Source organism: Sus scrofa, chromosome 1, assembly GCF_000003025.6.
Source record: "Sus scrofa isolate TJ Tabasco breed Duroc chromosome 1, Sscrofa11.1, whole genome shotgun sequence".
NCBI classification, from domain to species: Eukaryota; Metazoa; Chordata; class Mammalia; order Artiodactyla; family Suidae; genus Sus; species Sus scrofa.
Genome location: NC_010443.5, coordinates 246985887 through 247011584, shown reverse-complemented (window position 1 = coordinate 247011584; position 25698 = coordinate 246985887). Strand labels below are relative to the sequence as shown.

The 25698-nt window shown below is 35.2% G+C and overlaps 1 protein-coding gene across 1 annotated transcript in view; it reads right to left on the bottom strand.

Annotated features, from left to right (window-relative positions):
• TMEM38B (transmembrane protein 38B) overlaps positions 1-25698 on the bottom strand; it is a 50573-nt gene that overhangs the window by 12435 nt on the left and 12440 nt on the right. Inside the window, exons 2-5 of the mRNA NM_001190164.1 lie at positions 20731-20887; positions 8430-8614; positions 7520-7607; positions 2459-2576 (exon numbers count right to left, since the gene is read on the bottom strand). Coding sequence (NP_001177093.1) covers positions 2459-2576; positions 7520-7607; positions 8430-8614; positions 20731-20887 — 548 coding nt within the window. The remainder of the gene's footprint in view (positions 1-2458; positions 2577-7519; positions 7608-8429; positions 8615-20730; positions 20888-25698) is intronic.

Genomic DNA, 25698 nt, shown 5'->3' with positions numbered 1-25698 from the left:
TCTAAAATTCATATGGAAATTCAAGAGACCTAGAAAGGTCAAAATAATCCTGAGAAAGAACAACACACCTGGAAGACTCACACTTCCCAATTTCAAAACTTAATACAAAGCTAAAATAATTAGAACAGCATGGTACTAGCATGAGGATAGGCATGATGAATGGAATAAAAGTGAGAGTCCAGAAATAAACTCTTACATTCACAGTCAACTAATTTTCTACAAGGGTGCCAAGACAATTCAATGAGGGAAAGAAAAGATTTTTTAATAAGTGGTGCTTGAACAAGTAGTTATCCAGATGTATAGAATAAGGTTACACTCTTCATCATACCATACACAAAAATTAACTCCATGTAACAGATCATACAGATAAATACAAGAGTTAAACTATAGATCTCTTAGAAGAAACCACAGAGGTAAATCTTTTTTACCTTAGATTTGGCAATGGTTTCTTACATATGACACCAAAAGTATACACAACAAAAGAGAAAACAGGTAAACTGGACTTAAAAATTTTTAAATTTTGTTTCCCAGGATACTATTACAACAGTGAAAAGAAAACCCACAGAATAGAAGAAAACATTTGCAAATCAGAAATCTAATAAGGGTCCAGTATCCAGGATATATAAAGAAAACTTATAACTCAACATTAAAAAGACAAACGACATGATTAAAAATGGGCAAATGATTTGAACAGACCTTTTTCCAAGGAACATATACAAATGGCCAACAAATACATGAAAGGATGCTCAGCATTGTTAGTCATCAAGGAAAAATAAATCAAAATCACAATTGATTGCCTCTTCACACCCACTAGAATGGCTCTATTAAAAAATATAAGCATTGGTAAAGACATGTGAAATTAGAACTCTCATACACATTGCTAGTGGAAATGTAAAAATGACAAAGCTACTTTGGAAAATAGTCTGTTAGCTCCTTAAAAGGTTAAATATAAAATTACTATAAGATCTAATAATTCCATTCCTGTATGACATACCCAAGAGAAATATAATACATATCCACACAAAAACCTGTACATGAATATTCAGAGCATATTATTCATATTAGTCAAAAAGTAAAACAACCCAAATGTCCATCAAAATAAAATGTGGTATGTCCATACAATGGAATATTATTTGGCAATAAAAAGGAATAACATACTGATAAATACTAAGACACTGATGAACCTCAAAAATATCATGCTAAGTGAAAGGAACCAGTCACAGGCCATGTGTGATTCCACTTATATGAAGTGTTAGAATAAGCAAATTTATAGACAGAAAATAGATTAGTGGTTGCCTATAGCTGAGGGGATTGAGGGAAAACGTGAAGTGACTGCCAATGAGTATGAGGTTTATTTTGGGGTAATGACTGTGGTAATAACTGTATGACTGTGAATATACTAAAAGCCACTGAATTGTACCCTTTAAATATATGGTATGTAAAACATATCTCAGTAAAGCTATTATAAAAAAATACAGATCAAAATTTGAAGAGATCTTGCCTCAGATATTTGAAGTACAACATGTAAGGTAAAACAGCTACAGATTACCTCCATTGCAGAGACTACTGGGATAAAAATAAATGATCCCTACAATGATTTGGTTCTAAGATATATGTTTATATAATATACATTGTTTTCCTTTTAACCATCCAATATGTAAAATCTTAGCCAAAAATATCTGAGATAGAGCTATCGATAAAAATTTCTTTAGGCTTAAATAATAATATTATTTTAAAACCAATTGTCTACTTGTGAATAGTAAACAGTATCTAATAATTGTAAGAAGAATTATCAGAATTAGCCTTATAATTCAGCTGCAAATAAAATTTATAAGATGGGTCAGACACAGTCATAGAATGGCATGCATTATCTCCAATTCTATCAACAATTGGTATAATGAAGATGAGGAAATCAGAATTCAGAGACATTAAGTTACTTGCCTATTTGGGGATTAGAGAACAAAGCCAGGATTTGAATTTAAGACTGTCTGTCTTTTGAACTGATGATTTTATACCATACCATTTCCCATCTTCAAGAAAGAATAAAGGCATCCAACCAGGCAGTAGTATTTAAAGAGAATGACCACAAATACATCCTAATATAAAATTTCAAAATTTTAAAGCTTAAAGGAACTTTAGAGAACATACACTCCAAGAACTGTATTTTACATATGACACAACACTGTATCTTTACAGTCTCTGATCGGCCTTGGCAAATTCCACTACTCTCTAGCTTCCAAGGTACTATGAGGTTGTCTGCAAATTTTTCCTGATAGCCTCAGCATAAATCAAATGAGAAATCATGTTTCAATAAGTCATGGATGTGCTGAATAAGCTCCCCCAAATTGATATTTTTAGGCTATTATTAAAACATAAATGTTTCTGTTACTTGCCTCTTACGCAGAATCCTGGTTACATAGAATGTATAATACTGATTTATGCTACCTTAAACTCTTACCTTTGTGGCCACAAGAAACATGGTATAGAGAAACATAAGATTATGCCTTGATATTGCCAGATGCTTGGTTTGCTGGAATGTGAAGATAACAGACCCCAACAGGGTTACCTTGGCAGGGCTGGGAAAAAAAAAAAAAAACACATTTGAAGTTGATAAGTAATAAACATGATTTGTATCTATATTTCTCAAAGAGTACTCTCAAGACATTAATTTAATGAGTTACTAATAGATATAACACAAAAATGAGTTCTGTAAAGTTTTGGAAATGCAGAGTTACATAAATTTAAATACCTTTCTTCACAACATAAAGTATCAAGATTTTAGAATGTTCATACATATTACGACTCTCTGATAAGAGTATTTTTTTTTTTTTTTGGTCTTTTTGCCATTTCTTGAGCCGCTCTCACGGCATATGGAGGTTCCCAGGCTAGGGGTCGAATCGGAGCTGTAGCTGCTGGCCTACACCAGAGCCACAGCAACGTGGGATCCAAGCCGCGTCTGCAACCTACACCACAGCTCACGGCAACGCCGGATCCTTAACCCACTGAGCAAGGCTGGGGATCAAACCCACAACCTCATGGTTCCTCGTCAGATTCGTTAACCACTGCGCCACAACGGGAACTCCAAGTATATATCTATATGCAATACTCCTGAAACATATTTGACCATATTATATAGCACTTTTTCACAAGGATTTGAGAGTCCCATGTTTCACAGCATGATTTGGGACAAGTAGATTAGTCCTGAAAAACTTGATAGTGCTAACCAAGATCCTTGGGCGGGATGGGGGATGGAAAAGAAAGCCCTGATGTGTCACACTTCCTCATTTCCACAGTGTAAACACCGTTGCTCCTTGGTATCCACCACAGGGAATTTTTTCCAGGATCCCCCACAGGTGTCAAAATCCAATGATGCTTAACTCCTTTACATAAAATGACATTTTTGCATATAACCTATGTACATTTTCCCATATACTTCAAATCATCTCTATATTATTTATAATAATACAATGTAATATTATGTATATAGTTGTAAATATAAGTACTATGTTAACACTTATCAGCTCATTGAAAATTCAAGCTTTGCTTTTTGGAAATTTCTGCAATTTTTTTTCTAATATTTTTGATTCACAGTTAGTTAATCCACACATGCAGAACCTGTGGATATAGAGAGCCTACTGTACTCCCACAGCCAATTTCAGGCTGCTGTATGGAATGGCCTTCATAAAACAGTATGAGCCAGCTCCAGCACACTACTTAGCTAACTCCACTACTTAGCTAACTCCAAACACAAAGTATTAGCATTAGCCAATATCCTAAAAATTAAAGTCTACAATAAGATGTTAATCTACAAATAAGAAGCAGTACTTTCATGTCACATATTTCAAGTATATCTCAAAGATCATTTTCTAGCTCCTTATGCTTACAACTAGGAAAATATGATAAACTCTTAGAATGCCACAGTGCAAAATACAACAAATTTAAAAGCTCCTATAAGCCAATTTATAAAAAATAAGCTATTTATCTAGTACAAGCTATAGGATACAGTTCAAAAGAGAGGTCTGGGTAACTGGGTTTGGATCTCACTTACCAATAATTCGGAAGCATTCCTGTTTTAGAACAGTGGTCCACAAACTTTTTTGACTCTACATCTCTATTGTAAAAGTGTTTTAAGACACTCCTTAATATATATCCATTCGTTAATTTGTAATTTATAAATTTAATTTATAAATTATATACATGTATATCATAAAATGTACATCAAACTAACTTTTAAAAGGATGAGATAAAAAAATAAATGGAATTAGGTTTGTCTTAATGACATTTTGCAACTCTTAGGTTCTAACAGTTTGGTTTCTGCATCATATTGAATCATGGGCATCTTAGCATACACACATTCCATTATAGATTGTGTTCTCTTCTCTTAGAGCCTAAATTCAGAAGCAAAGAATCTGAGGAGCAAGGATTTTATAGATAACAAACTGGAGCAGGGGACTGGAGAAGAGCTGGGATTTAGGAAAAAAAGTCAATGAGATTGGTTAGAAGGTGCAGAATGCATTCAGAAAATTCTTATACTTATTCTATTAGTTTTCTATGAAACTAGTAAATTAGCTATCTGCTTCCAAAATACAATGGTGGAATAAGCATAGGATAAAAGCTATTGGCACTCTCATTCCAAATGGGAGAAAATGGAAGAAAGCGGTCACAGTCCTATGCAATTTCAAATTCCGGCAGGGCAAACTGCACTAGTTTCAAGGCCCAGGAATGATCCTCTGTAGCTTAAAACTTCATCTTCTGAGTTTGCAGCTCCAACCTCTGCACTCATGACTCTGGCTTTTACACCTGTAACTCTAGCCTATGCACCTGGCCCTTGGCTTCTAGGAACATGGTTCCCACCTTTAAGTCATTCTTCCTTTACCTTGAATGGTAGCATATGTCTGCAGCTGAACAGTTTGATCAGCCTGTTCCTACCTAGAGAATTTTGGGAGTATGATTTCTTTTATTTCATCTTGTTTCTATCCATTTCAGTTCAGTCTGGCAGTATTTCTGCTGATTTAACATCTTCAAAACTCTTTTGAGTTTCCTGTGCACGATACAGGGGACCTATGCCAAAAGTCAAGATGGTCCTCCAATCTTTCCTGGATATTCTCATCTCTACTCTTGGCTTCTACTCTGATAGCTGAATGGATCCATGAATCACAAACCTAATGTCCTTTAACACTAGCAAAAGCTGTCCAGCCACACTCTTAAACCTTCCCTCCATAGGAGGCTTTTCCTAAGAATGACTTTCTAAATTTTACCATCTTTTGCAATCTGGATAGACTGAGAATTGCTCAAATCATCTTTCTCTGTTTTAGCAGTTATTCTCTCCATTCAACTCTTTCCTCTCAAACTTTATTATAAGAAGCAAGAACAAACCAGTTTAGACCTTCAAAACTTTATTTCCAAATCTCAACTAAATATCCAAGTTCATTGCTTACAGATTATGCTTTTCACACAACTGTAGCACACAATTCAGCTAAGTTCTCTGCCACTATATAACTAAATCACCTTTCTTCCAGTTTCCAATACCATATTCCTCATTTCCTTCTGAGACCTCACTGGCACCTCTTAGTTCTATCCACAATCTGTTTATGATAATATATGTATATATTATCTAAGACCATACAGGCTTTCTCTACTATGCAAAAGTATTTGGTAATAATATATGAAAATCTGTATGTATGTATACATATATGTATACACATACACAAAATATCATAATGGACCCCAGTGATCTATCTCACCTGATAAATTGTTAATCATTCATTCATTCACATAGTATCTATTGACTGTCTACTATGTAGTAGGTGTTTGAGATATAACAGCAATCAAAAAAGAAAAAAAATCCCTGTACTTGGCATCTTATATTCTTTGAATCATGAGGGGAAGCCAAGGGCAGAGAAGAATAAACATAATGAATAAGTAAATTATAAAACAGGATGAATGCAGGGGGCGGGAGAAAAATAGAAGTATTGCAATTTTAAGCAGGGTAGATAATCCTCATTGACAACGTATCTTGTGAGAAAATACTTTGAGCAAAGTAGATAAGGTAGTCGGGCACCTGAGGAAAAAGATTTTAGGCACAGAGAAAAGTTAGTTTTAAACCAGACAATACCTGGCTTGTTCAAGGAAAGAGTACAATGAACAAAGGAGAGAACAGTAAGCGCTCAAGTCAAAACAAATTGGATGTGAGGGAGACAGATAATCTTTGAGGGTCTCATAGGCCATTTGAGGAAGTCACAGTAAGGTTTTGAACACAGGAGAATCACAATTTGAGTTCAGTATTATAGCCCCAAAAAATGTTTTATGGAAGACATTTCAAGGCATGTATTCAAAATGAGAAAAATATCCCCTGAATATCACTAATGGCTTATAATCAAAGCCTCCTTTGTTCTATTTCCAAACTACCTCATTCAGGCTTTAAGGGGTACATGCCAAGTTAAACATCCTGAGATTTAGTGGTTCATGCAAATACATACTTCATCATTCATACTGCTTCTCAACCTTCATTTTAATCCATTCTAATGAGTTATTTTCACATGAAGTCTTTCTCACCTTGCTTACTATGGCCACTACTCCCTAAGTCTTTTCCTTACTGAACTGTGGGAACGGTACCTGTATTTCTCTATTTCACTTTCAGGTACATTTGTGGCTTGTCTAAGACTAGGTCAGTGTTGTTAAAGAACTTCCAACAATTAGATTCTTAAATGGGTGCAAAAGGTACTTTGCATAGCACAAGATAGTGTGTTATTTCAAAATTCTTTTTCTTATTTTTTATACGTAATTAAACTCGATTTTTTTTTTTTTTTTTTTTTTGGGTCTTCTTAGAGCTGCATCAAGGCATATGGAGGTTCCCAGGCTAGGGGTTAAATCGGAGCTATAGCTGCTGGCCTACACCACAGCCTCAGCGACTCGGGATTTTGAGCAGAGTCTGCGACCTACACCACAGCTCACGGCAACGCCAGTTCCTTAACCCACTGAGCAAGGCCAGGGATTGAACCCGTGTCCTCATGGATGCTAGTCATCTTCATTAACCACTGAGCCACGATGGGACTTCCTCGACTCTCATTTTTAATGCAACAAACAGGGCTTTCTGATAATGTACTGATTTTCCCATAAGTTTGATATTTTACTACAAGAAGTATGAATAATTTGAAATCTGGCGATGTTGTAGCCATTAATGAAAATGCCACAAGTCTGCAATTGATTCCAGAGTTATCTATTCCTATGTAGTTCTCTCTCCATAAATACACACTCTTCCCACAACTCTACAACCCCTCAAGAGTTTTTGTTTGGTTTTATTCTCTAAGAGGAGGAACCCAGAGAGAAAGGAATCAATGTTTACTTTAAAAGCTACATTTAACAGAGCAGACTTTATGAAAAAATTATGTTTCCTGGTTTTCTTCCCATTATCTATCTATCTAATCTACATTTAGAATCTCCAAAATGTTTTTAAAAATAAATTTGGTAACATCTAGGGATAAAAGGCCAGGTCTCAGTATAGTTTATACCAACTCACTAGGACATCTTCAGCCATTCATCAGCTTCTGGTTTCCAACCTCCTTTTACCAACAGCTCAAAATTCGTGATAATGCTACCACCTGCACCTAAAAAAGAGCAATATAAAACAACATCACTTAACCAAACTTTCTTTAGAAAATATATGAAATGAAGCCATAATTCTATCTTCTAACTTAAAATTCCAAAAGAATCTCCAAAATAAATTCTTGGGAGGAAGAAAAAAGTTGCCTTCTAACATTTGTGGTATTGAGACAACTGCAATTCTTTCTTTCACCAGCATGGCAACTGTCTAGCGTACAACAACTATAGGCAAAACTGAGGCCTCAGGCACAAAGATGTGGCTAAAGGTTCATTTCTGACCTGAGAAAATAAAATCCTCTGCTTTATCATTTCCTTCTCTGATTTTAGTTTTAGGTGCACTACACTATAACAATAGATAAAGAAATTGATTCAATTCCAAAACACAAAAGAACAATAAAGGTAGGTTATGTAGAGTGAGCATGAGCTCATAATCAATCACATTTACTATTTCTGGTTATTTAGGATGAAAAAAGAAAAAAAAGAGCAATTTTTAAAAATCGCATGCACCACATAATCTCTTATGTAAATTTATGGTGGTGGCTACACCTTAATTAATTATGAATCCCTCTGATTATGGCTGTTAATCAAACTAATAAAAATTCTATATTTTAAGACAGTCAGGCTCAAAATAATGGCTGATGACTAGTACTAGTGAAAAGTGCCAGTTTTGAATTAACTTTTCTGGCCATCAGAAATAAGGCTTCCATCTTCCAAAAGAGACTCTGCTATTAAAGTATGTGGTGGTCCCCATTAATGTAACTAGAGAACTGTTCAGTAGTCGTAGTACACCAACAACAATATTTATGAACAGATATCGTTAATATTACCTCGGGCCCATCCAATAGCTATCATGACTATCCAGCCATTTTTGTAATAGCTATTAGCATGAGTGACTCCACCTACTATTTTCCAAGTTCTGGTCACTTCCTTCATTCCCGCAGCCAAAAGTTGAACAGGTAGGAATGAGTAGCCCTGGGAAACTAGGTCATAAGGGCAAAAAAATGTAATATACCTGAAATTAAAATTTAAATATTTTATTATGAGTGGAACAAGAAGAACAGAAATAAAAATCCAGCGTATTAGCAATAACAATTTGATAAAACACAACAAATGGAATTATCCATATAAACACGGAATATAACTGCAAGATTGGGTAAAAGCAATTTTTTAAAATCATGTGAAGCAAGTATAATGAAACTGCCCAAAAGTCTTAATCAAAGGGAATGCAAATTTTGTACTTCTGAATACTCTATGTATGCAAAAAATATTCACTGAGTTTTTAATTTGTGCATACACTACTCTAGAAACTAAGTGCTGAATCCACTAACAAAATTAAGCAAATAAATCATTTCTGCTTTGGGACTTCTCTAGCTAGAATGTTTTCCTCTTTGGAAAAGGAATTAGAAAAGGGCCCTTGGGAGTTCCCATTGTGGCTCAGTGGTTAATAAACCCAACTAGTATCCATGAGGACACAGGTTCAATCCTCGGCCCCTCTCAGTTGGTTAAGGATCTGGCGTTGCTATGAGCTGTGGTGTAGGTCGCAGACTCGGCTTGTATCCCACATTGCTGTGGCTTTGGTGTAGGCTGGCAGCTACAGCTGATTCAACCCCTCTAGCCTGGGAACCTCCATATGCCTTTGTGCAGCCATAAAAAGACAAAAGACTAAAAAAAGAAAAGAAAAGGGTCCTTGGTAGCTGAGAAAGGGGCTGCATTTCAGCCTCACTTAACATCTTCAACTGTGCCCCTTTGTGCATAAACTGCAACCTATACAAGGGAAGGTCACAGCTCTCTTAGATTTGTGTTAAGGAAAAAACATATTTCCAAATGGCTGAAAGAATATGAAGCTTGTTCTTTAATTTAGACAAGTAAACTTAAGTTTTAACCAATTAAATTGTGATAATAGTTTAAGAATAATTCACTCCTCCTCAGGTGAATTATTTTTGAAGTTTCATTTGTTCTAAGCATCTGTTCAACAATTTAACAGTAGTTTTAATTGGAAAGCACACCACTTCTTCCCCTTTATGTCTAAAATACTCTCTGGCAGACAATTTTATACTTAAAGCAGAACATTTATCTTGGAGCAATAAGGAATGGATTATATGAAAGAAGTATTCTACCTCTTTTAAGAGAACTTGTTAATTTTATTGTAATTCATGGTTCATAAAGTCAGAATTCTCAAAAGGATTCATGGATATGAAAACTCTTTGCCAAAACACTGCTTCAGAAACCCAATACGAGATACAATAGTTTGTTCAGTCTAAAGCACCCTCTCTTCTTCAAGATTCCACTAAAACACTAACATATACACTGACTTTGGGAGTTTTGTTTTATTTAATACTCTCAGCTCAGACTAAATTCTGACAGCTTTGTTCAGCTGTTCCTATACTTCAACATAGCTCTTTATACATTGTTCTTTATAATACACAAAGGCTGTTATACTCATAATAAATTGTAATAGTCCATAGATGGCAGGGATCATTCATCTTGTTACCCTCTCACCTAAAAGTAGTCATGAGTTCAATTTATTAGCAGTTAATCTGGAGGAAAAATACAAAATATATCAAATCAAAGAATCAGGTGATAATTAAAGAGATGAGAGAAAGGAATAAATTATCTAAGAGTAGTAAAAATCTTTTCAAAAATGACTGGCATAATATAAAAATTTTGCATATTCATATAATATTTTGAAAGCTTCTATATACTTTTCTCTTTAAATATGGAACAAATTCCTGGGAAGTAGGTTAGGTATTGGGGGAAAAAAGAGTTACACTTATGTAATTTTAAATGTATTTTTAAATAAAATAAAAATATTTTGGTACCCACTGTAGATTAGATTAAGAAAGGGAGATCTGGTTTCAATTTAGCAGTAATATATGCTCAAAATACTCAAACAAATAAACAACAAAACAAAAATAATAAAAATTACTGTTTTCATTTTCTATACCAAGCTTATCTTCAACATGATTTAAGAGCCTATATGATTATGGAGTTCCTGTCGTGGCGCAGTGCTTAACGAATATGACTAGGAACCATGAGGTTGTGGGTTCGATCCCTGGCCTTGCTCAGTGGGTTAAAGATTCGGCATTGCTGTGAGCTGTGGTGTAGGTTGCAGACGTGGCTCAGATCCTGCGTCGCTGTGGCTGTGGCACAGGCCGGCGGCTACAGCTCCAATTAGACCCCTAGCCTGGGAACCTCCATAAGCCAAAGAAGCGGCCCTAGAAAAGGCAAAAAAAAAAAAAAAAAAAAAAAAAAAGCCCACATGATTATAAGTATAATCTTGGGCTTTTTATACTCAACTATGTGACATTATGGAATATGGTTGAAAATTTGTGGTTATTGCTAGTTTTAACTAGTAAGTCTTTACTGCACTTAGTCAGATATTTCTAAAGTATACCTATAATGTGCTAATATTTTACAGAGAAAACAGTTCTTACTTCAAATATTAAATAGCCACAGGGCAAAAGAACAATTGTTTGTGTTTAGTAGACTTACAAGTCAACAAATCAGACCAGTTGCTCCCTAAACAGCTATTCCTGCTCTGATTCACAAATGAGTTTTTAAAAGTCCTTTAATGAATCACTCAACCAACACTCATTAAGGAATCATCATGTCCTTCCTGTGTAAAGACCATAACTTCACCTTTAACTAAAACTGTAACATCTAAGGAACTTTTAACTTATAAAGTGCTTCAAGAAAATGTATCAGAAAAGAAGGAATAGAACATAACAGACATGAAATAAAAAGAGAAGGCAATTTAACTTTCATACTTTTTAAGTCACTTAGGTTAATGGAGAGAAAAAAATGACAAAGAACAATACCAAATAACAGAAGCTAGTCTAACAGGATATAAACAGGATGCTAGGCAAGTGAAAGTTAAACCAGTTTAAGTAGGAAAGATGAAATTGGAGTTTAGGTTAATACCAAGAGTTAAGCTTCCATGGTGAGTCACTGAGAACTGTTTTCAGCCTACTATTAATTCTCTTCTGACTACATAAGACAGTATTACTTAACTATGCCCAAAACAGAACAATAAATTGAATACAATTCCTATTAGTTTAAGATGACAGCTTACCCTTGGCTCTTATTATTCAAGCAAATTAATAATTCAAACAAAATTCTATGTCTATGCTTTGAAAAAGATCATTTACAGAATAACAGACCTATAAAACTATACTTTTCTTGTATGTTTCTCAAAAAAATGCTATCTCAGTTACACAAATGTGCAATATATAACTGTTACTTGGAAATTAAAAGAAAACAATTTGGGACATAAAAATTAATACACAGAAAAATTACAAAATATTTATTTCCCCCAGAAAGCATCCTCAAAAAGAAAACTCCTATGAAAGGGTACACTGTCTTCTAAACAATACTAAATCATACCACATTCCAAGTTATTGTTTCCCTTTGCGCCAGTAGATGGTGCCATCTCCAGATGTGAGCACTATGAGCTATTGTACCAAGCAAAGATGACCTTCCCAGTAAGTGCATTAATCATACTCCCTTGGTTTTAGCTTGCTACAGTTTAAAGTATTTTACAAACACCACTTTATCTCCCAAATTAAAATCAAATGAAGCAAATATTACAAATCTGTTCTCAACATTAAAACCTTAAAAAAGGAAAGAGTAAAATAAACCATGTCTTTATCCAAGTATTATTTTTTATTTTTAAGGGTCTGTGAGAACAGAAAATTGTCAGTATTTTCCAAGCTCAAAATGATACACACTGCCTAAGTGCAGACTAAAGGACTAGATTAGACTAAGTTTGCATCCTGGCTCTGGCTACTAGATACCTGTGATACCTTGGGCAAGTTATTAACCCTTCATGCTTCAGATCCCTCATCTATTAAATGAAAATAAAGAGTACCTACCCCACTAGTTCTTGTGAAGTTAAATGAGATTATAAATGTAAAGCATTTAGAAAAGTGTCTGGGACGTAGTTAAGAACTACATCAGTGGCTACTATTGTTATTTTGCAATGCCCAACAAAACAATTAGAACAAATAAAAATCCCCTAGAAGAATAAATATAGGTATTAATATAATGGATTATACAGCAATGAGAAGATATGTACTAAAGCTACAAGCAAAACACAGATGAATCTTAGTAACATAATGTTGAGTGGAAAAAAAAAAAAAGTCCTAGAGAACTGCATAGAGTAGGATAACCCATTTTAAAACATGGACATAACCAAATAAAACTAAAAAATCTATTCTTTATATATTCATATATAAGACATACTTTTTTTTTTTTTTTTTGTCTTTTTGCCATTTCTAGGGCTGCTTCTGCAGCATATGGAGGTTCCCAGGCTAGGGGTTGAGTCGCCAGCCTACACCAGAGCCACAGCAACACGGGATCTGAGCCGCATCTGCAACTTACACCACAGCTCACGGCAACACCAGATCCTTAACCCACTGAGCAAGGCCAGGATCAAACCCGAAACCTCATGGTTCCTAGTCAGATTCATTAACCACTGAGCCACGACGGGAACTCCAACATACACCTTTTTTTTAAAGGTAAAATTAAACACAAACAGGGTAGAGGTTATCTGTGGGAAAAGTGCAGAGAGACGGGGTGGGAGAGATAAATATATTTAAATTACTGGTAAAGCCCAGTTCTTAGGTTAGGTGCAATACTAGCAGAAATGTAAATTAGTATAACTACTTTGGGAAATGATTCTTCATTATCTGGTAGAGCTTAAGAATCACATTCACTATAACCCAATAAGTCTACTCTTAAGCATACACCAAGAAAAAATCTTGACCATGTACATCATGCTCTTAGCAACACTGTAATGGGAGGGGAAAAAAAAAACCCTAGAAACAACTCTCTGTCAACAGAGAAATGGGTGAATATATTACGACAATTCTTTCTGATATGCTAAACAGTAGTGAAAATTAATAAATTACAACTATATACAGTAAGACAACCTCAGGAACAGAGGTTCAACGAAAAAGGTAAGTCACTGAAAAATACATACATATGATCTCATTTATAAAACTTTCAACGACTATATTGCTTAGGAATATAAACACATGCCAGAATTACATAGAAAAGTAAAGGAATGATAGGTACAAAATTAAGGGTAATGATTACCTCTGAGTAAGAAAGAATGGAAATGGGATCAAACTAGGGTTGGAGGGTCACACGAGGGAACTCAAAACTAATGGCAAGGGTTTGTAGATGGTGGTAGCAGTAGTTGCAGACTGCGATCTAGTCAAATTGCCACATAAAAACACACAGGGCAACTAGATAGCAAAGTCAAAACCCCATCCACAGCACTTACAACAAAACTATGCAACAAGGTATCCCTTCAAATCCCAAAATGCAAATGAGTAGAGGCAAATCACCAGCATCCACAAGACCTACACTGCTTGGCAGAAAGAAGAAAGCAGCAAGGTGGCAACTACTGGACTTAACAAAACAGCTGCAAAATAGCTAATGGGTATTCACTAGAAAACACAGCAGGCCAATTTGAGAAAAACAACAAAAGCAGCAGAAAATGGAAGGGATTCTGACATACCCAATACCAACTGAGACAAAGGGATGCATAATGAGAAGACCTGAAAGGGTTGGACCAGTGTAGTCCCTGTGAACTTTGAAAATTGATTCATCCAGGCACCACAAAAAGAAGAAACAGCTGGTGTAGAATCAAAACTGTGAAGGATGTATCAACAAAAGGAGAAGGTCCAGATCAAACTAGGGGAGGGGAAAAGACTCAGGAAATCTCAGAAAGCAGGCCATCAGCTTTTGAACACTATATAAAAACAACAGATACAGCATTCTATAAAGTCAGAAAATCTTCCCTGAATTCTACCTTATCTTGAAAGTTCAAGAAACCTGAGTCCACATAAAAATGACCAACATAAAAGTATCAATGTCAAATCCTATACAAATTTTTTCATGATAGGAAAAAAAAAAATCCCTACAATGAAAGTACTCAAGAAAATGAGTCCACAAAACAGATCAAAACTGCAACCTCCTATTTCAAAACAAGCTAAAGATATTAAGAAAGTGATACCACACACACACACACACACACACACACACACACATATGTGCCTTAAAAGAAATAAAAAGGAAAAAAGAAAACTTTAAAAAAAAAATTTAGAACTTCTAATTTTGTTTTTATTTATTTATTTATTTGTCTTTCTAGGGCCACACCCACAGCATATGGAGGTTCCCAGACTAGGGGTGGAATCAGAGCTGTTGCTGCCAGCCTACACCAGAGCCACAGCAATGCCAGATCTGAACCACATCTGCAACCTACACCACAACTCACAGCCACGCGGGATCCTTAACCCCCTGGAGTGAGGCCAGGGATCGAACCTGCAACCTCATGGTTCCAGTTGGATTCATTTCTACTGTGCTACGACAGGAACTCAGGAAAACATCTTTAATTTTAAAATAAGACAGATTAAAAAAGGTTTATTGAAGGCAAAAAAAAAAAAAAAAAAAAAGCCAATAGGAGTTCCTGAAGAAAACCAAGGCAAGAGGAGAGTACAAATACTAAAATAACTTTCTCAATTAAAAAACTAAAAAAAAAAACTGGAGTTCCCATTGTGGTGCAGTGGAAACAAATCCAAGTAGGAACCATGAGGTTGCAGGTTTGATCCCTAGAGTCACTCAATGGGCAAGGATCCGGCATTGCAGTGAGCTGTGGTGTAGGCTGCAGACGCAGCTCCGATCTGTCATGGGTGTGGCTGTGGCGTAGGCTGGGCGGCTACAGCTCCAATTAGGCACCTAGCCTGGGAACCTCCATATGCCACAGGTGCGGTTCTAAAAAGACAAAAAAAAAAGTGTAACTACTAAAAAGAACAGACCACATACCTAAGAATACTGACCCTGTATGACCAATAGTTAGACATATTTATCAGACTTTAATAAAAAAAAAAACTATTAAGCATCTAGAAAAGAAGAATGTGTGACTTATAAGGGAAAGAAAATTAAATGATTCTAAGTTTTTCACCACAATGCTTTATAACACAAGAAAACTGAGTAACATTTAAAACACTCAAAGACAAAGTATGATCTTATACGCAATAAACCTGACATTCAAGTACAAAAGACACAAACATTAACATTCTCAGGGACTACTATTCTAGATGACTTTATTAGAGAAAAAGCTTCAGATAATCAAAACTACCAAAGACAAAGACATAAGGACTGGTGGTAAGCATTAAATATACAGTTAGCTATAAAACTAAGACTGAATGGGGATTAAGTACAGAGGAGTATAGTACATATGACTATTCCATGACAGTGTAGAATAGTAATCCATCTTTAAAACAGGAAGAGAATGAGAAGTGTATGTGTAAAAAATTTATATTTTCAGTAATCATATCAGTGGTGGTATTCATACTTGTTACTCTAAACTACTATATACTGCATGAATGATACAGAATAAATGAACAGTGTTAGAATATCCTAATTCTATCATGTCTTGTATGCTTAAGAAACAAAATTCTTAGTGTGGAAGAAAGAAGATACATATATAATGAAGAAAGGTTAAATAAAAGTTCTATGATCTTGAATTTGAATTAGAAATATCAAAGGAGCTCATGAATTATTATATCCTTATTTTTCCTAGCTCTGTCCACTGAAAAAGCCTAGAAACAATAACCAATTCAGTAATAATGAACATGTCCATTTCTCACTAAAGGAACCAGAACTTCTTACAGAAGAAATGAGTAACTTCAGAAAAAAGTACAAGATGAATCTTATATTGAGTACCAAGAAAGCTGCTTAAAGTCTTAAGAGACAACCTGAAGAAATTTCCACTGGCCAATGATGAAACAATGTGAGTTTCAATGAGAAAACTCCAATTTATTGAAATCCATAAGATACGTTTATGACCATGAGTTCTTACTAAAAAACAAACAAAAAATCCAAACAAAAAAAATTAAGGAGTTCCCGTCATGGCTCAGTGGTTAACGAATCTGAATAGGAATCATGAGATTATGGGTTTGATCCCTGGCCTTGCTCAGTGACTTAAGGATCCAGCATTGCCATGAGCTGTGGTGTAGGTCAGAGACATGGCTCGGATCCCTTGTTGCTGTGGCTCTGGTGTAGGCCAGCAGCTACAGTTCCGATCAGACCCCTAGCCTGGGAACCTCCATATGCGTGGGTGCGGCCCTAGAAAAGTCAAAAAGACAAAAAATAAATAACTACAAATAAATAAATAAATAAATAAATAAATAAAGACTCATCAAAGAAAAAAAAAAAAAACATTAAAAACCAGTCGCCTTTGGAGACTAGCAGGGGATTAATACATTATCTTGAAAACTGGCACACAAAGAAAGAATCAAGTATTCTTCCTACCCTTCCTATAAAACTATACAACTGGGTAACAAATAATAGATGATTAGTGGGAATTATTTATAATACTATTCCAACAAAGAAGATACACTATTGCCATTTTGTAATTCTCAATTATTTAATAGACAATAGTCATTAAGTGTAAAAGAGTGCTAATGTCAACAACAAAAAAAAGATAATTAAGACATGTGGGGCCTCTTAGAGTCTTACTAAATAAAGAGATCGAACCTAAATCTGATTTGGATTCTGGATCAATCTGCCAATTTTCAGGAAACAAAGCGAACAGAAGAATATAATGATCTGCAACCATAAATATGCAATCAGCAAACTCACAACTTTGGAAAGTCTACATGGCAAATGACTCTGGTTCTTCAAGAGAGAAACCATAAGGGGAAAAAAAGAATACAAGAGGAACATATTCTTTTTAAAAAGAGACAAGAGACACTAAATTTTTCAATGAGCATAACTAAATTATAGTGTCTAGGAATGAACATCTGGATGATTAAATTATAAAAATATGCAAAGAATTGATTACCATAAAGTCAGGATAATGGTGTGTTATTATAATGGTTATTTAAGGTAGGAAGGGGGTTGTGATTGGAGTCTGACACAGAGAAGGAACTTCTGGGATGGACTGCAAAGCTTTATTTCTTGACTTGGGTCATGGTTTCAAGGATATACCTAACAATAATTCATTAGGCCATATATCTGGGCTTTGTGGTTTTCTGAATTTCCACTTTATAATAAAATGTTTTTGTAAATGGAATTTTTTCTTAATCTAAGATGGACATACAAGTTTTTATTATACCACAATTCTTTATAGTTTGCATGTTTTTATAAATATTCCTTTGTATCTACTCAATATTGAAGTTTTTAAATTAAAAAACACATATTGTTCATAATGAAAACTCTTCTTAGTTAAAACTATGCTAAACTGATACCCAGACCCTGTCATTTACCAACTTCTTCAAGCCTCGATTTTCTTTTATGTAAAAATGGAGATAATAAAAGATATGAGGTTAACAAGTAATTAAATACCATACTATTAATTTACTACATAAAATTGCATTTCTTGTTTTCCATTTCTAACATACCTTTTACTTTCAGTCTAAAGCATACATTTAAAGAAAAGCAATTTGATTTCATTTAATTAAGTAATTAATCAAGAACTGTAATTTCTGGCTATTCAATTACAGAAATCACATTTAATATAATAACACAAAGCAGTCCATTCCTTTAGCAATGTATTTACTGAACCTGGAACAGTAGTTGGCACACAGTTAACAAAAGATTTCTGCTTGATAGGCTATTATTCTAGTGGAGTGAGGCAAACCAACATAAAAAGAAATAAACAGACAACATGTCAGACAGTAATAAGTCTAGGAAGGAAAAAAAAAAAAAGAAGTATATGATGTGATAGCCATAGAAGATGAGGTTATTTTTTTCAGAGAAGACCTCTCTAAAAAAAGAAAACATGAGATTTCTGGGAAAAGAACATTACAGAGAAAAGAGAGCAAACACAGAGGCACTGAGGTAGAACACATTTGTATTCAAGAATGGCAAAGCCAATGTGACTAGAGCAGACTGAATAGGAGTAGAAAGAGAATGGAAGGAACAATTTTAAAGGGTCTTATAGGCCATGGTAAAAGTTTGGAATTTTCTTCTTAATAAGAAACTGAGCATAGGAATAATATGTTCTTTAAAATAATCACTTTATCTATTATGTGAAGAATAGGTTCAAGGGGATAATGAAAGGAGCTAGACCACTTAGGAAGCTACTGCCACTGTCCACACAAGAAATAGTGGTAGTTAGTATACAGGAGTAGAAGTGGAAGTGATGAAAAGTGTCAGATTCTGGATACCATACTTTTTTTTTTTTCTTTTTAGGGTCACACCCACAGCATATGGAAGTTCTCAGGCTAGGGGTCGAATTGGAGCTATAGGTTCTAGCCTAGGCTGTAGCCACAACGCAGGATCTGAGCCGAAACTGTGACCCGCACCACAGTTCACCACAATGTCTGATTCTTAACCCACTGAGCAAGGCCAGGGATCGTACCCACACCCTCAAGGATACTAGTTGGGTTCTTAACCCACTGAGCTACAAGAGGAACTCCCTGAATTCCCTTTCATATAGTTTCAGCATCTACACACATAGAAAAGTCCTCCAAAGTGCTCATATCCTTTGAAAATATTGCTATAGAAATAAAGGTCCTTGAGAGAGTGTTTTAAAACACATAGCAACTGGAAGGCTATACTTCGAGAGATAGTTAAACAAATCATTGAGAGACAGGGCTGTTAAGTGTCAAGGCTCTAAAGTCAAACTTCTGGTTTCAATTCTAGCTCAATCATTTACTAAATATGATTTTTTTTTTTTTTTTTTTTTTTTTTTGCTTTTTTCAGGACGCACCCACAGCATATGGATAGGGGTCGAATCAGAGCTGCAGTTGCCAGCCTATACCACAGCCACAGCAACGCCAGATCCAAGCCACATCTGCGACCTACACCACAGCTCACGGCAATGCCAGATCCTTAACTCACCGAGTGAGGGCAGGGATTGTACCAGCATCCTTATGGATACAGTCAGGTTTGCAACCTGCTGAGCCACAATGGGAACTCCCTACTAAATATGAAAATTGGAGCAAAGCTTCTCTGTGCCTCAGTTTTCTCACTTTTCAAATGAAAATAATAATATCTACCTCATAGGACTCTTGTGATTAAATATGACAATGAATATAAAAAATTTAGCTAACATAGGTAACAACTCAATAAATATCAGCTCTCAAATTTATCATTCTCCTCTTAATAGTTTCTACTGTTATAGATTCAAATTATTACTTTTTCCCATTCCTACTACTATTTATATTTCCTTCTATGACTGATTACTTATTCTTTAAAATTATCACAATGAAAATTAACTGTAAGGGTTCCTAACATATATTTCATTGATATGGTTTTTAATCAAAAGTATAATTTTTGCTTTATATATAACAAAGCTCTCTAACTTGTAGTTATACTTTTTTTTTTAACTTGATGGATCAATCCTTTTAAGATAACTGAATTTGAATTTGTAAGAACGCAGGGCAATTCTTACTAACATTTTTTTATTTCAAAACTAAATTGAACACAAAATTAATGTTAAATTTCATAAACCTATGAAAAGTCCAACAAAGAATATGACAAGAACATATTACCATAAATATTACCATAAACATAAATCACAATCACTTGCAATCTCTTGAACTTTCTGTTGAACAGACCACAATCCTTTTTTTTGCTTTTTAAGGCTGTACCTGTGGCATATGGAAGTCTCCAGGCTAGGTGTCAAATAGGAGCTACAGCTGCTGGCCACAGCCATAGCCACAGCCACAGTAATGCCAGATCCTTAACTTACTGAGCAAGGCCAGGGATTGAACCCACATCCTCATGAATACTAGTCAGGTTTGTAACCCACTGAGCCACAATGAGAACTCTTAGTTGATGACATTCTTGATTATTCTGTCATTGGGTTAGGTTCACAAGATCAACTGTTTGGGGTCAAATATCCGATGCCCTTTCATAGTTGAAATGCTTCCACTAAAGATGCATAATACAATGGTAACAATACCTCCCTCTAGGAAAGGACAAGGCAGAAAGGTGAGAAAGAGACATTCTTTGCACTTAAAACTTTTGTCATTATTTGGGTTCCTTCCCTTGCACATGCATTAACTTTTCAAGAACATAAAATATTTTTTAAAGAAAGAAATTCCGTTTACTAATAATTTACAGAACAATTTTTAAAATCTCTCATAATTCACCACATCAGTAGCTTACCAAATTGAAGATGCCAGCAATATATTTGTGTTGTTTGCAAGAAACCTCAGTGGAGGCTCTGCAAGCAGTATACAAGATAAAATTCCTCCCCCAAAGCAGTGGAGCATAGCAGTAAACCAGCTGGAGAGAGGATTCTTCCATGCCATTGCTGCTGCTCCTGAAATGATAAAGCAAAACAGTGGTCTGATATACTGTATATTAAACAAGTCCTGAGGTACCAGTGGCACTAAAGAAATACACATCTTAATTTCTTAATTTTCTATAAATTATTATTACTCATAAGTGATGATCATGACCATAAATCATATCTTTTGTTCTTTAAATCAAAACTGGAAACACTGTGTTAAGACATGAGTGATTTGGGGCACCTTTAAAATACTGTGTTCAGGATATTATTGTCAGTTTCCTAATAGCACATTATTATAAAAAATTTCCCCAGCTACCATCTCCTTTCATTCTCAACCTTACTATAAGTAGGTCAGTTGATACATCAAAGTGATATATTAAGAAAAATTTAATTGAGAACTATGTCTAGATACTCATGTTGCAACAGAAGAAAGGGTGGGGGAAAAATGTAATTGTAATGTATACATGTAAGGATAAACTGACCCCCTTGCTGTACAGTGGGAAAAAAAAATTTATAATCTAAAGTACTATAGAAAATAAAGCCTGAAATAACTAAATTTTCAATATGACAGGCTTGAAACAGAATAACAAAATAAACCCAGAGGCAAAGGAGATGATGAAGAATAGGTATTTACATCATCTCAAATACTTCCTAATTATTTACTAATTAGGGAGGGGAATAATAAGTTTAGAAGGGATAATCCTTGTATACATCACTGTAAACAGGTGACTCCTGATATTATGTACTAAAAACACATCAGGGAGTTCCCATCGTGGCGCAGTGGTTAAGGAATCCGACTAGGAACCATGAGGTTGCGGGTTCGGTCCCTGCCCTTGCTCAGTGGGTTAACGATCCGGCGTTGCCGTGAGCTGTGGTGTAGGTTGCAGACGCGGCTCGGATCCTGCGTTGCTGTGGCTCTGGCATAGGCCGGTGGCTACATCTCCAATTCAACCCCTAGCCTGGGAACCTCCATATGCTGCAGGAGCGGCCCAAGAAATAGCAAAAAAAAAACAAAAAAAAAAAAAAAAACAAACACATCATCACTTCTGCAGTATTTCTACCGAAAAGGTATAACTGAACTAATATAACCAGACACGCAAATTGAGGGCTATTCTGAAAAAATAAACAACAAAAACAAAAAACCCACCTAGCCTATATTTTAACAATGTCAAGGTCAAGAAGCACAAAAAAAGCTGATGAAATGTTCCAGAATAGGCTCTTGGTCCCTGAGATCTGGAGTTCCCTGGTGCTCTTGGTCCCTGAGACCTTGAGTCCTGCGCTCTTGGTCCCTGAGACCTTGAGTCCCCCAGCTCCCACCTTTACTTAAGATAAATGTCTCTGTGTCTTGTTTTATGTTAACTATTTTTCCTTAAGTTCCACAGCACCCGTTCTTCAGCCCCATCCTGCTGAGCTGGCCCCGGCAGATGATACACAAATGGCCAATGCACATATAAAGATATTCAACATCCCTAATAATCAGGGAAATACAAGTCAAAATTATAATAAGATATCATCTCACATTCACTAGGTTGGGCACTATTAAAAAACATGGCAGAAAAAAAAAAAAAAAAGAAATGTTCCAGAATAATAACAAGTAAAGCCATTTTGAAAAACAATTTGGCAGTTATCAATTAAAAATTTTAATTTAAAATTGACTCAAGTACCCAAGGAGTTTTCATACAAGAGTATTAAAGCAGTGCTGTTTATAAAGCTGTGAAAAAAATGAAAACAACCTAAATAATCATCATCTGAGGAGCAGTTAAACAAACCATGATCACTTGTGCTATGGAATATTATACAAGACCAATTCAAGAGTGTGATACATCAATATCAGGATGGGAAGATCCACAAGACCTGTTGTTGAGTAAAAACAAAAAAAACAAGCACAATCATGTTGAAAAACAATACTACAGCATGTAATCATTTATGGGCAAAAATCCAAACACTATTCATTTATACAGGTACATACATATACATGGAATGCACAAAAATAGTTTGTTCTGCAATATATCAAAATGTTAACTGTTACCTCCTGAGAGAAGCTTAGGATTAAGGCAGATGGTCAAAGCGGTCTTAAGTTTATTTAATTACATTGATTACATTATTTAATTATATAATTATTTTAAATAAAATGTTTATCATTATAATTAAACAAAAGTTTAGCAAATTATGCCACAATTAATCTGAGGAATATAATGCATCTATTTTTTAAAAAATGTAGCAGCTTTTGGAGTTCCCATCATGGCTCAGCGGAAACGAATCCGACTAGGAACCATGAGGTTTCAGGTTCAATCCCTGGCCTCACTCAGTGGGATAAAGATCCAGCGTTGCCATGGGCTGTGGTGTAGGTCGCAGACGCAGTTCAGATTTGGTGTTGCTGTGTCTCTGGCATAGGCAGGCTGCTGTAGCTCTGATTAGGCCCCTAGCCTGGGACCCCCATATGCCACAGGTACAGCCCTAAAAAAGGACAAAAGACAAAAAAAAAAAAAGTAGCAGCTTTACATACACTGACATGACAAAAAGAAAACTGTTTGTATATGCATAATATGTACAGTAAGAAAACATTTACGGGGTAAGACCAAAAACTATAATTTCTATAGGTACATACACATGCAGTTCATACATAAAATAAGGTCTGCAAGAAAATGCAACCAAACTGCTAACTGTTGTTACCTCCTAGGGAAAGGCCTGTTTATGCAAAAACAACAAAATCAGCTATGCAAATATGTGTGTGAGTTCAGCAGAATAACATCACCATACTTATGCTAACATGGGAATTCATCTGTATGTGCTTAGGGGAAAAAAAAGAGGAAGTAAAAAATTTAAATATTGCAACCCACCATTCAACACAATAAAATATGAACAGCAGTAAACATGAGTTGGCAGATGTGAATTTTCAGTGGTTTATGCATCCTGTCAAATGAAGTGATGCCAAGGTTTAATGTTAGGCATCTGGTGATAACTTGAGAAATGGTGACCAGTATCACTATGGGAGAAAAACTAGTTTTGAAAAACTTATTGAAAAAAATAATATGTCAACCTCCAGTGCAGCAAGTTCCCCTAAACTTAAGAATTTTTTAAGTGGTACTTTGACGGTACACGGTCATGCTATCTTTATGTAGAGCCAAACCCCTACATAAGATGTGATATTACGATGACTCTCTCTATACATATATATATATGTTACCCATCTAAATACATATACAGGCATTGTTCAATATTGCCCTGTACAGTGATGACTGCTTATAACATTGGCCAGTCAGCATAATAAATGAATATGATCTTTTCTTTTGGTCAATGGATACAAGCTGCCATACTGAGCCATTCTCATATTGAAAGATAATATGGAGTCCTTATGAGGACATACTCTGGAGCTTTATTGCCCAGGTGTAAATTCTGGCTCCAGCACTTACTTTTTGTGTGAATTTAACAAGCTGTTTGTTCTCCTATATCCCCACCCCCAAAAATATGTGTGTGTGTGTACACATATGTATATACTTACATACACACACATACACATGTGGGGAGGAGGAAGAGAAAAGAAAAGGGAAAAAATAATGTACTTCACAGGATTGTTGTAAGGGTTGACTATGAGTGAGAACATTTAAAGCACTTAGAATAGGGGCCTGCCAAATAGTGAGCAATAAGTACTAGCTATCACTATTATTACAGAAGTAAACAGAAATAAAAACGAAATTACCCTTTTCTCTCTACCTCTACCCTTCAATCATGATCATTTCCTGTGAAATGACAAATTCCAGACTTTTTAACATGCACGTCCCTTCTCCCCCAACCACTCGTGTGTGTGTCTGTGTCTGTCTCCTTCTCTCTCTCTCTCTTTCTCTCTCACTCAAGCATACCCTGGTTAGCTATGCAGACACATTCTGGAAATGGGAGTCCTAACTGAAAGAGAGCTATAATGGGGCCATCATAGCAGTTATTCTGATGACACATTTCAAAGTAATTGATTACTTATGATAAATATACATTTACTAGCTCATGTCTCTATCTTCTGCAGCCCTCAGTATTGGAAGAGTCAGGATTACTATCAGCCGTCTGACACAACAATTTGGGGTGGCCAAATCTAAATACAACCAGTTTTCCCTTAACCATTAAAACAATCCACATCAAATTTACTAAATGTGATTCTTTCACATAAATGATTCACTCATTTAATACAACTAAGATTTATGTATGATTAAGATTGTCAAAACTTTCCCTCAATTTTCACATTATTTTATCCTTTCCTCTTAAAAGACATATATTCTAGATTTTGTTCACAAGTGTTAGCTCCATTATAAGACTGTACCATTTGAGACAAAATGACTTTAACTTCAGTACAAAGTAAGTGCTCTATAAATGTTTATTATACAACAGAAAAGTATATATGAAATATTTCAAAAGTGTAAATATGACAATTTTACTATAATTTATTTCCCTTAGTTTTATCATAAGTCATAGAGGTAGCTGTGATCATGTACCAGTTTTGTGACACTTTGTAGGACCTCTCCCAGCTTAAATTTCAACTTTCATAAAATGAGAATAATACATAACTTATAAGAATTTAAAATGACAGAATATACATAAAAACACATGTTTACCACCTAGTACACATCAGACATTCTGTTGATTTATCTGCTGAATGAAATGATCACTGACAAGACGGAAAATGCAATCCTTGGGCTGCTTCTGACTCAATTCTTTGAGCCAAAGATAGAATTCTTTTGAGTTCTTTCTGCAAAGCTGGAATGAGAATGACACATTATGGTACTAAACAGTACCATAACTCCAACAGTCTTAAATCAATGGATGTAAGATTTTATCAGACCAAAAAAAGAAAG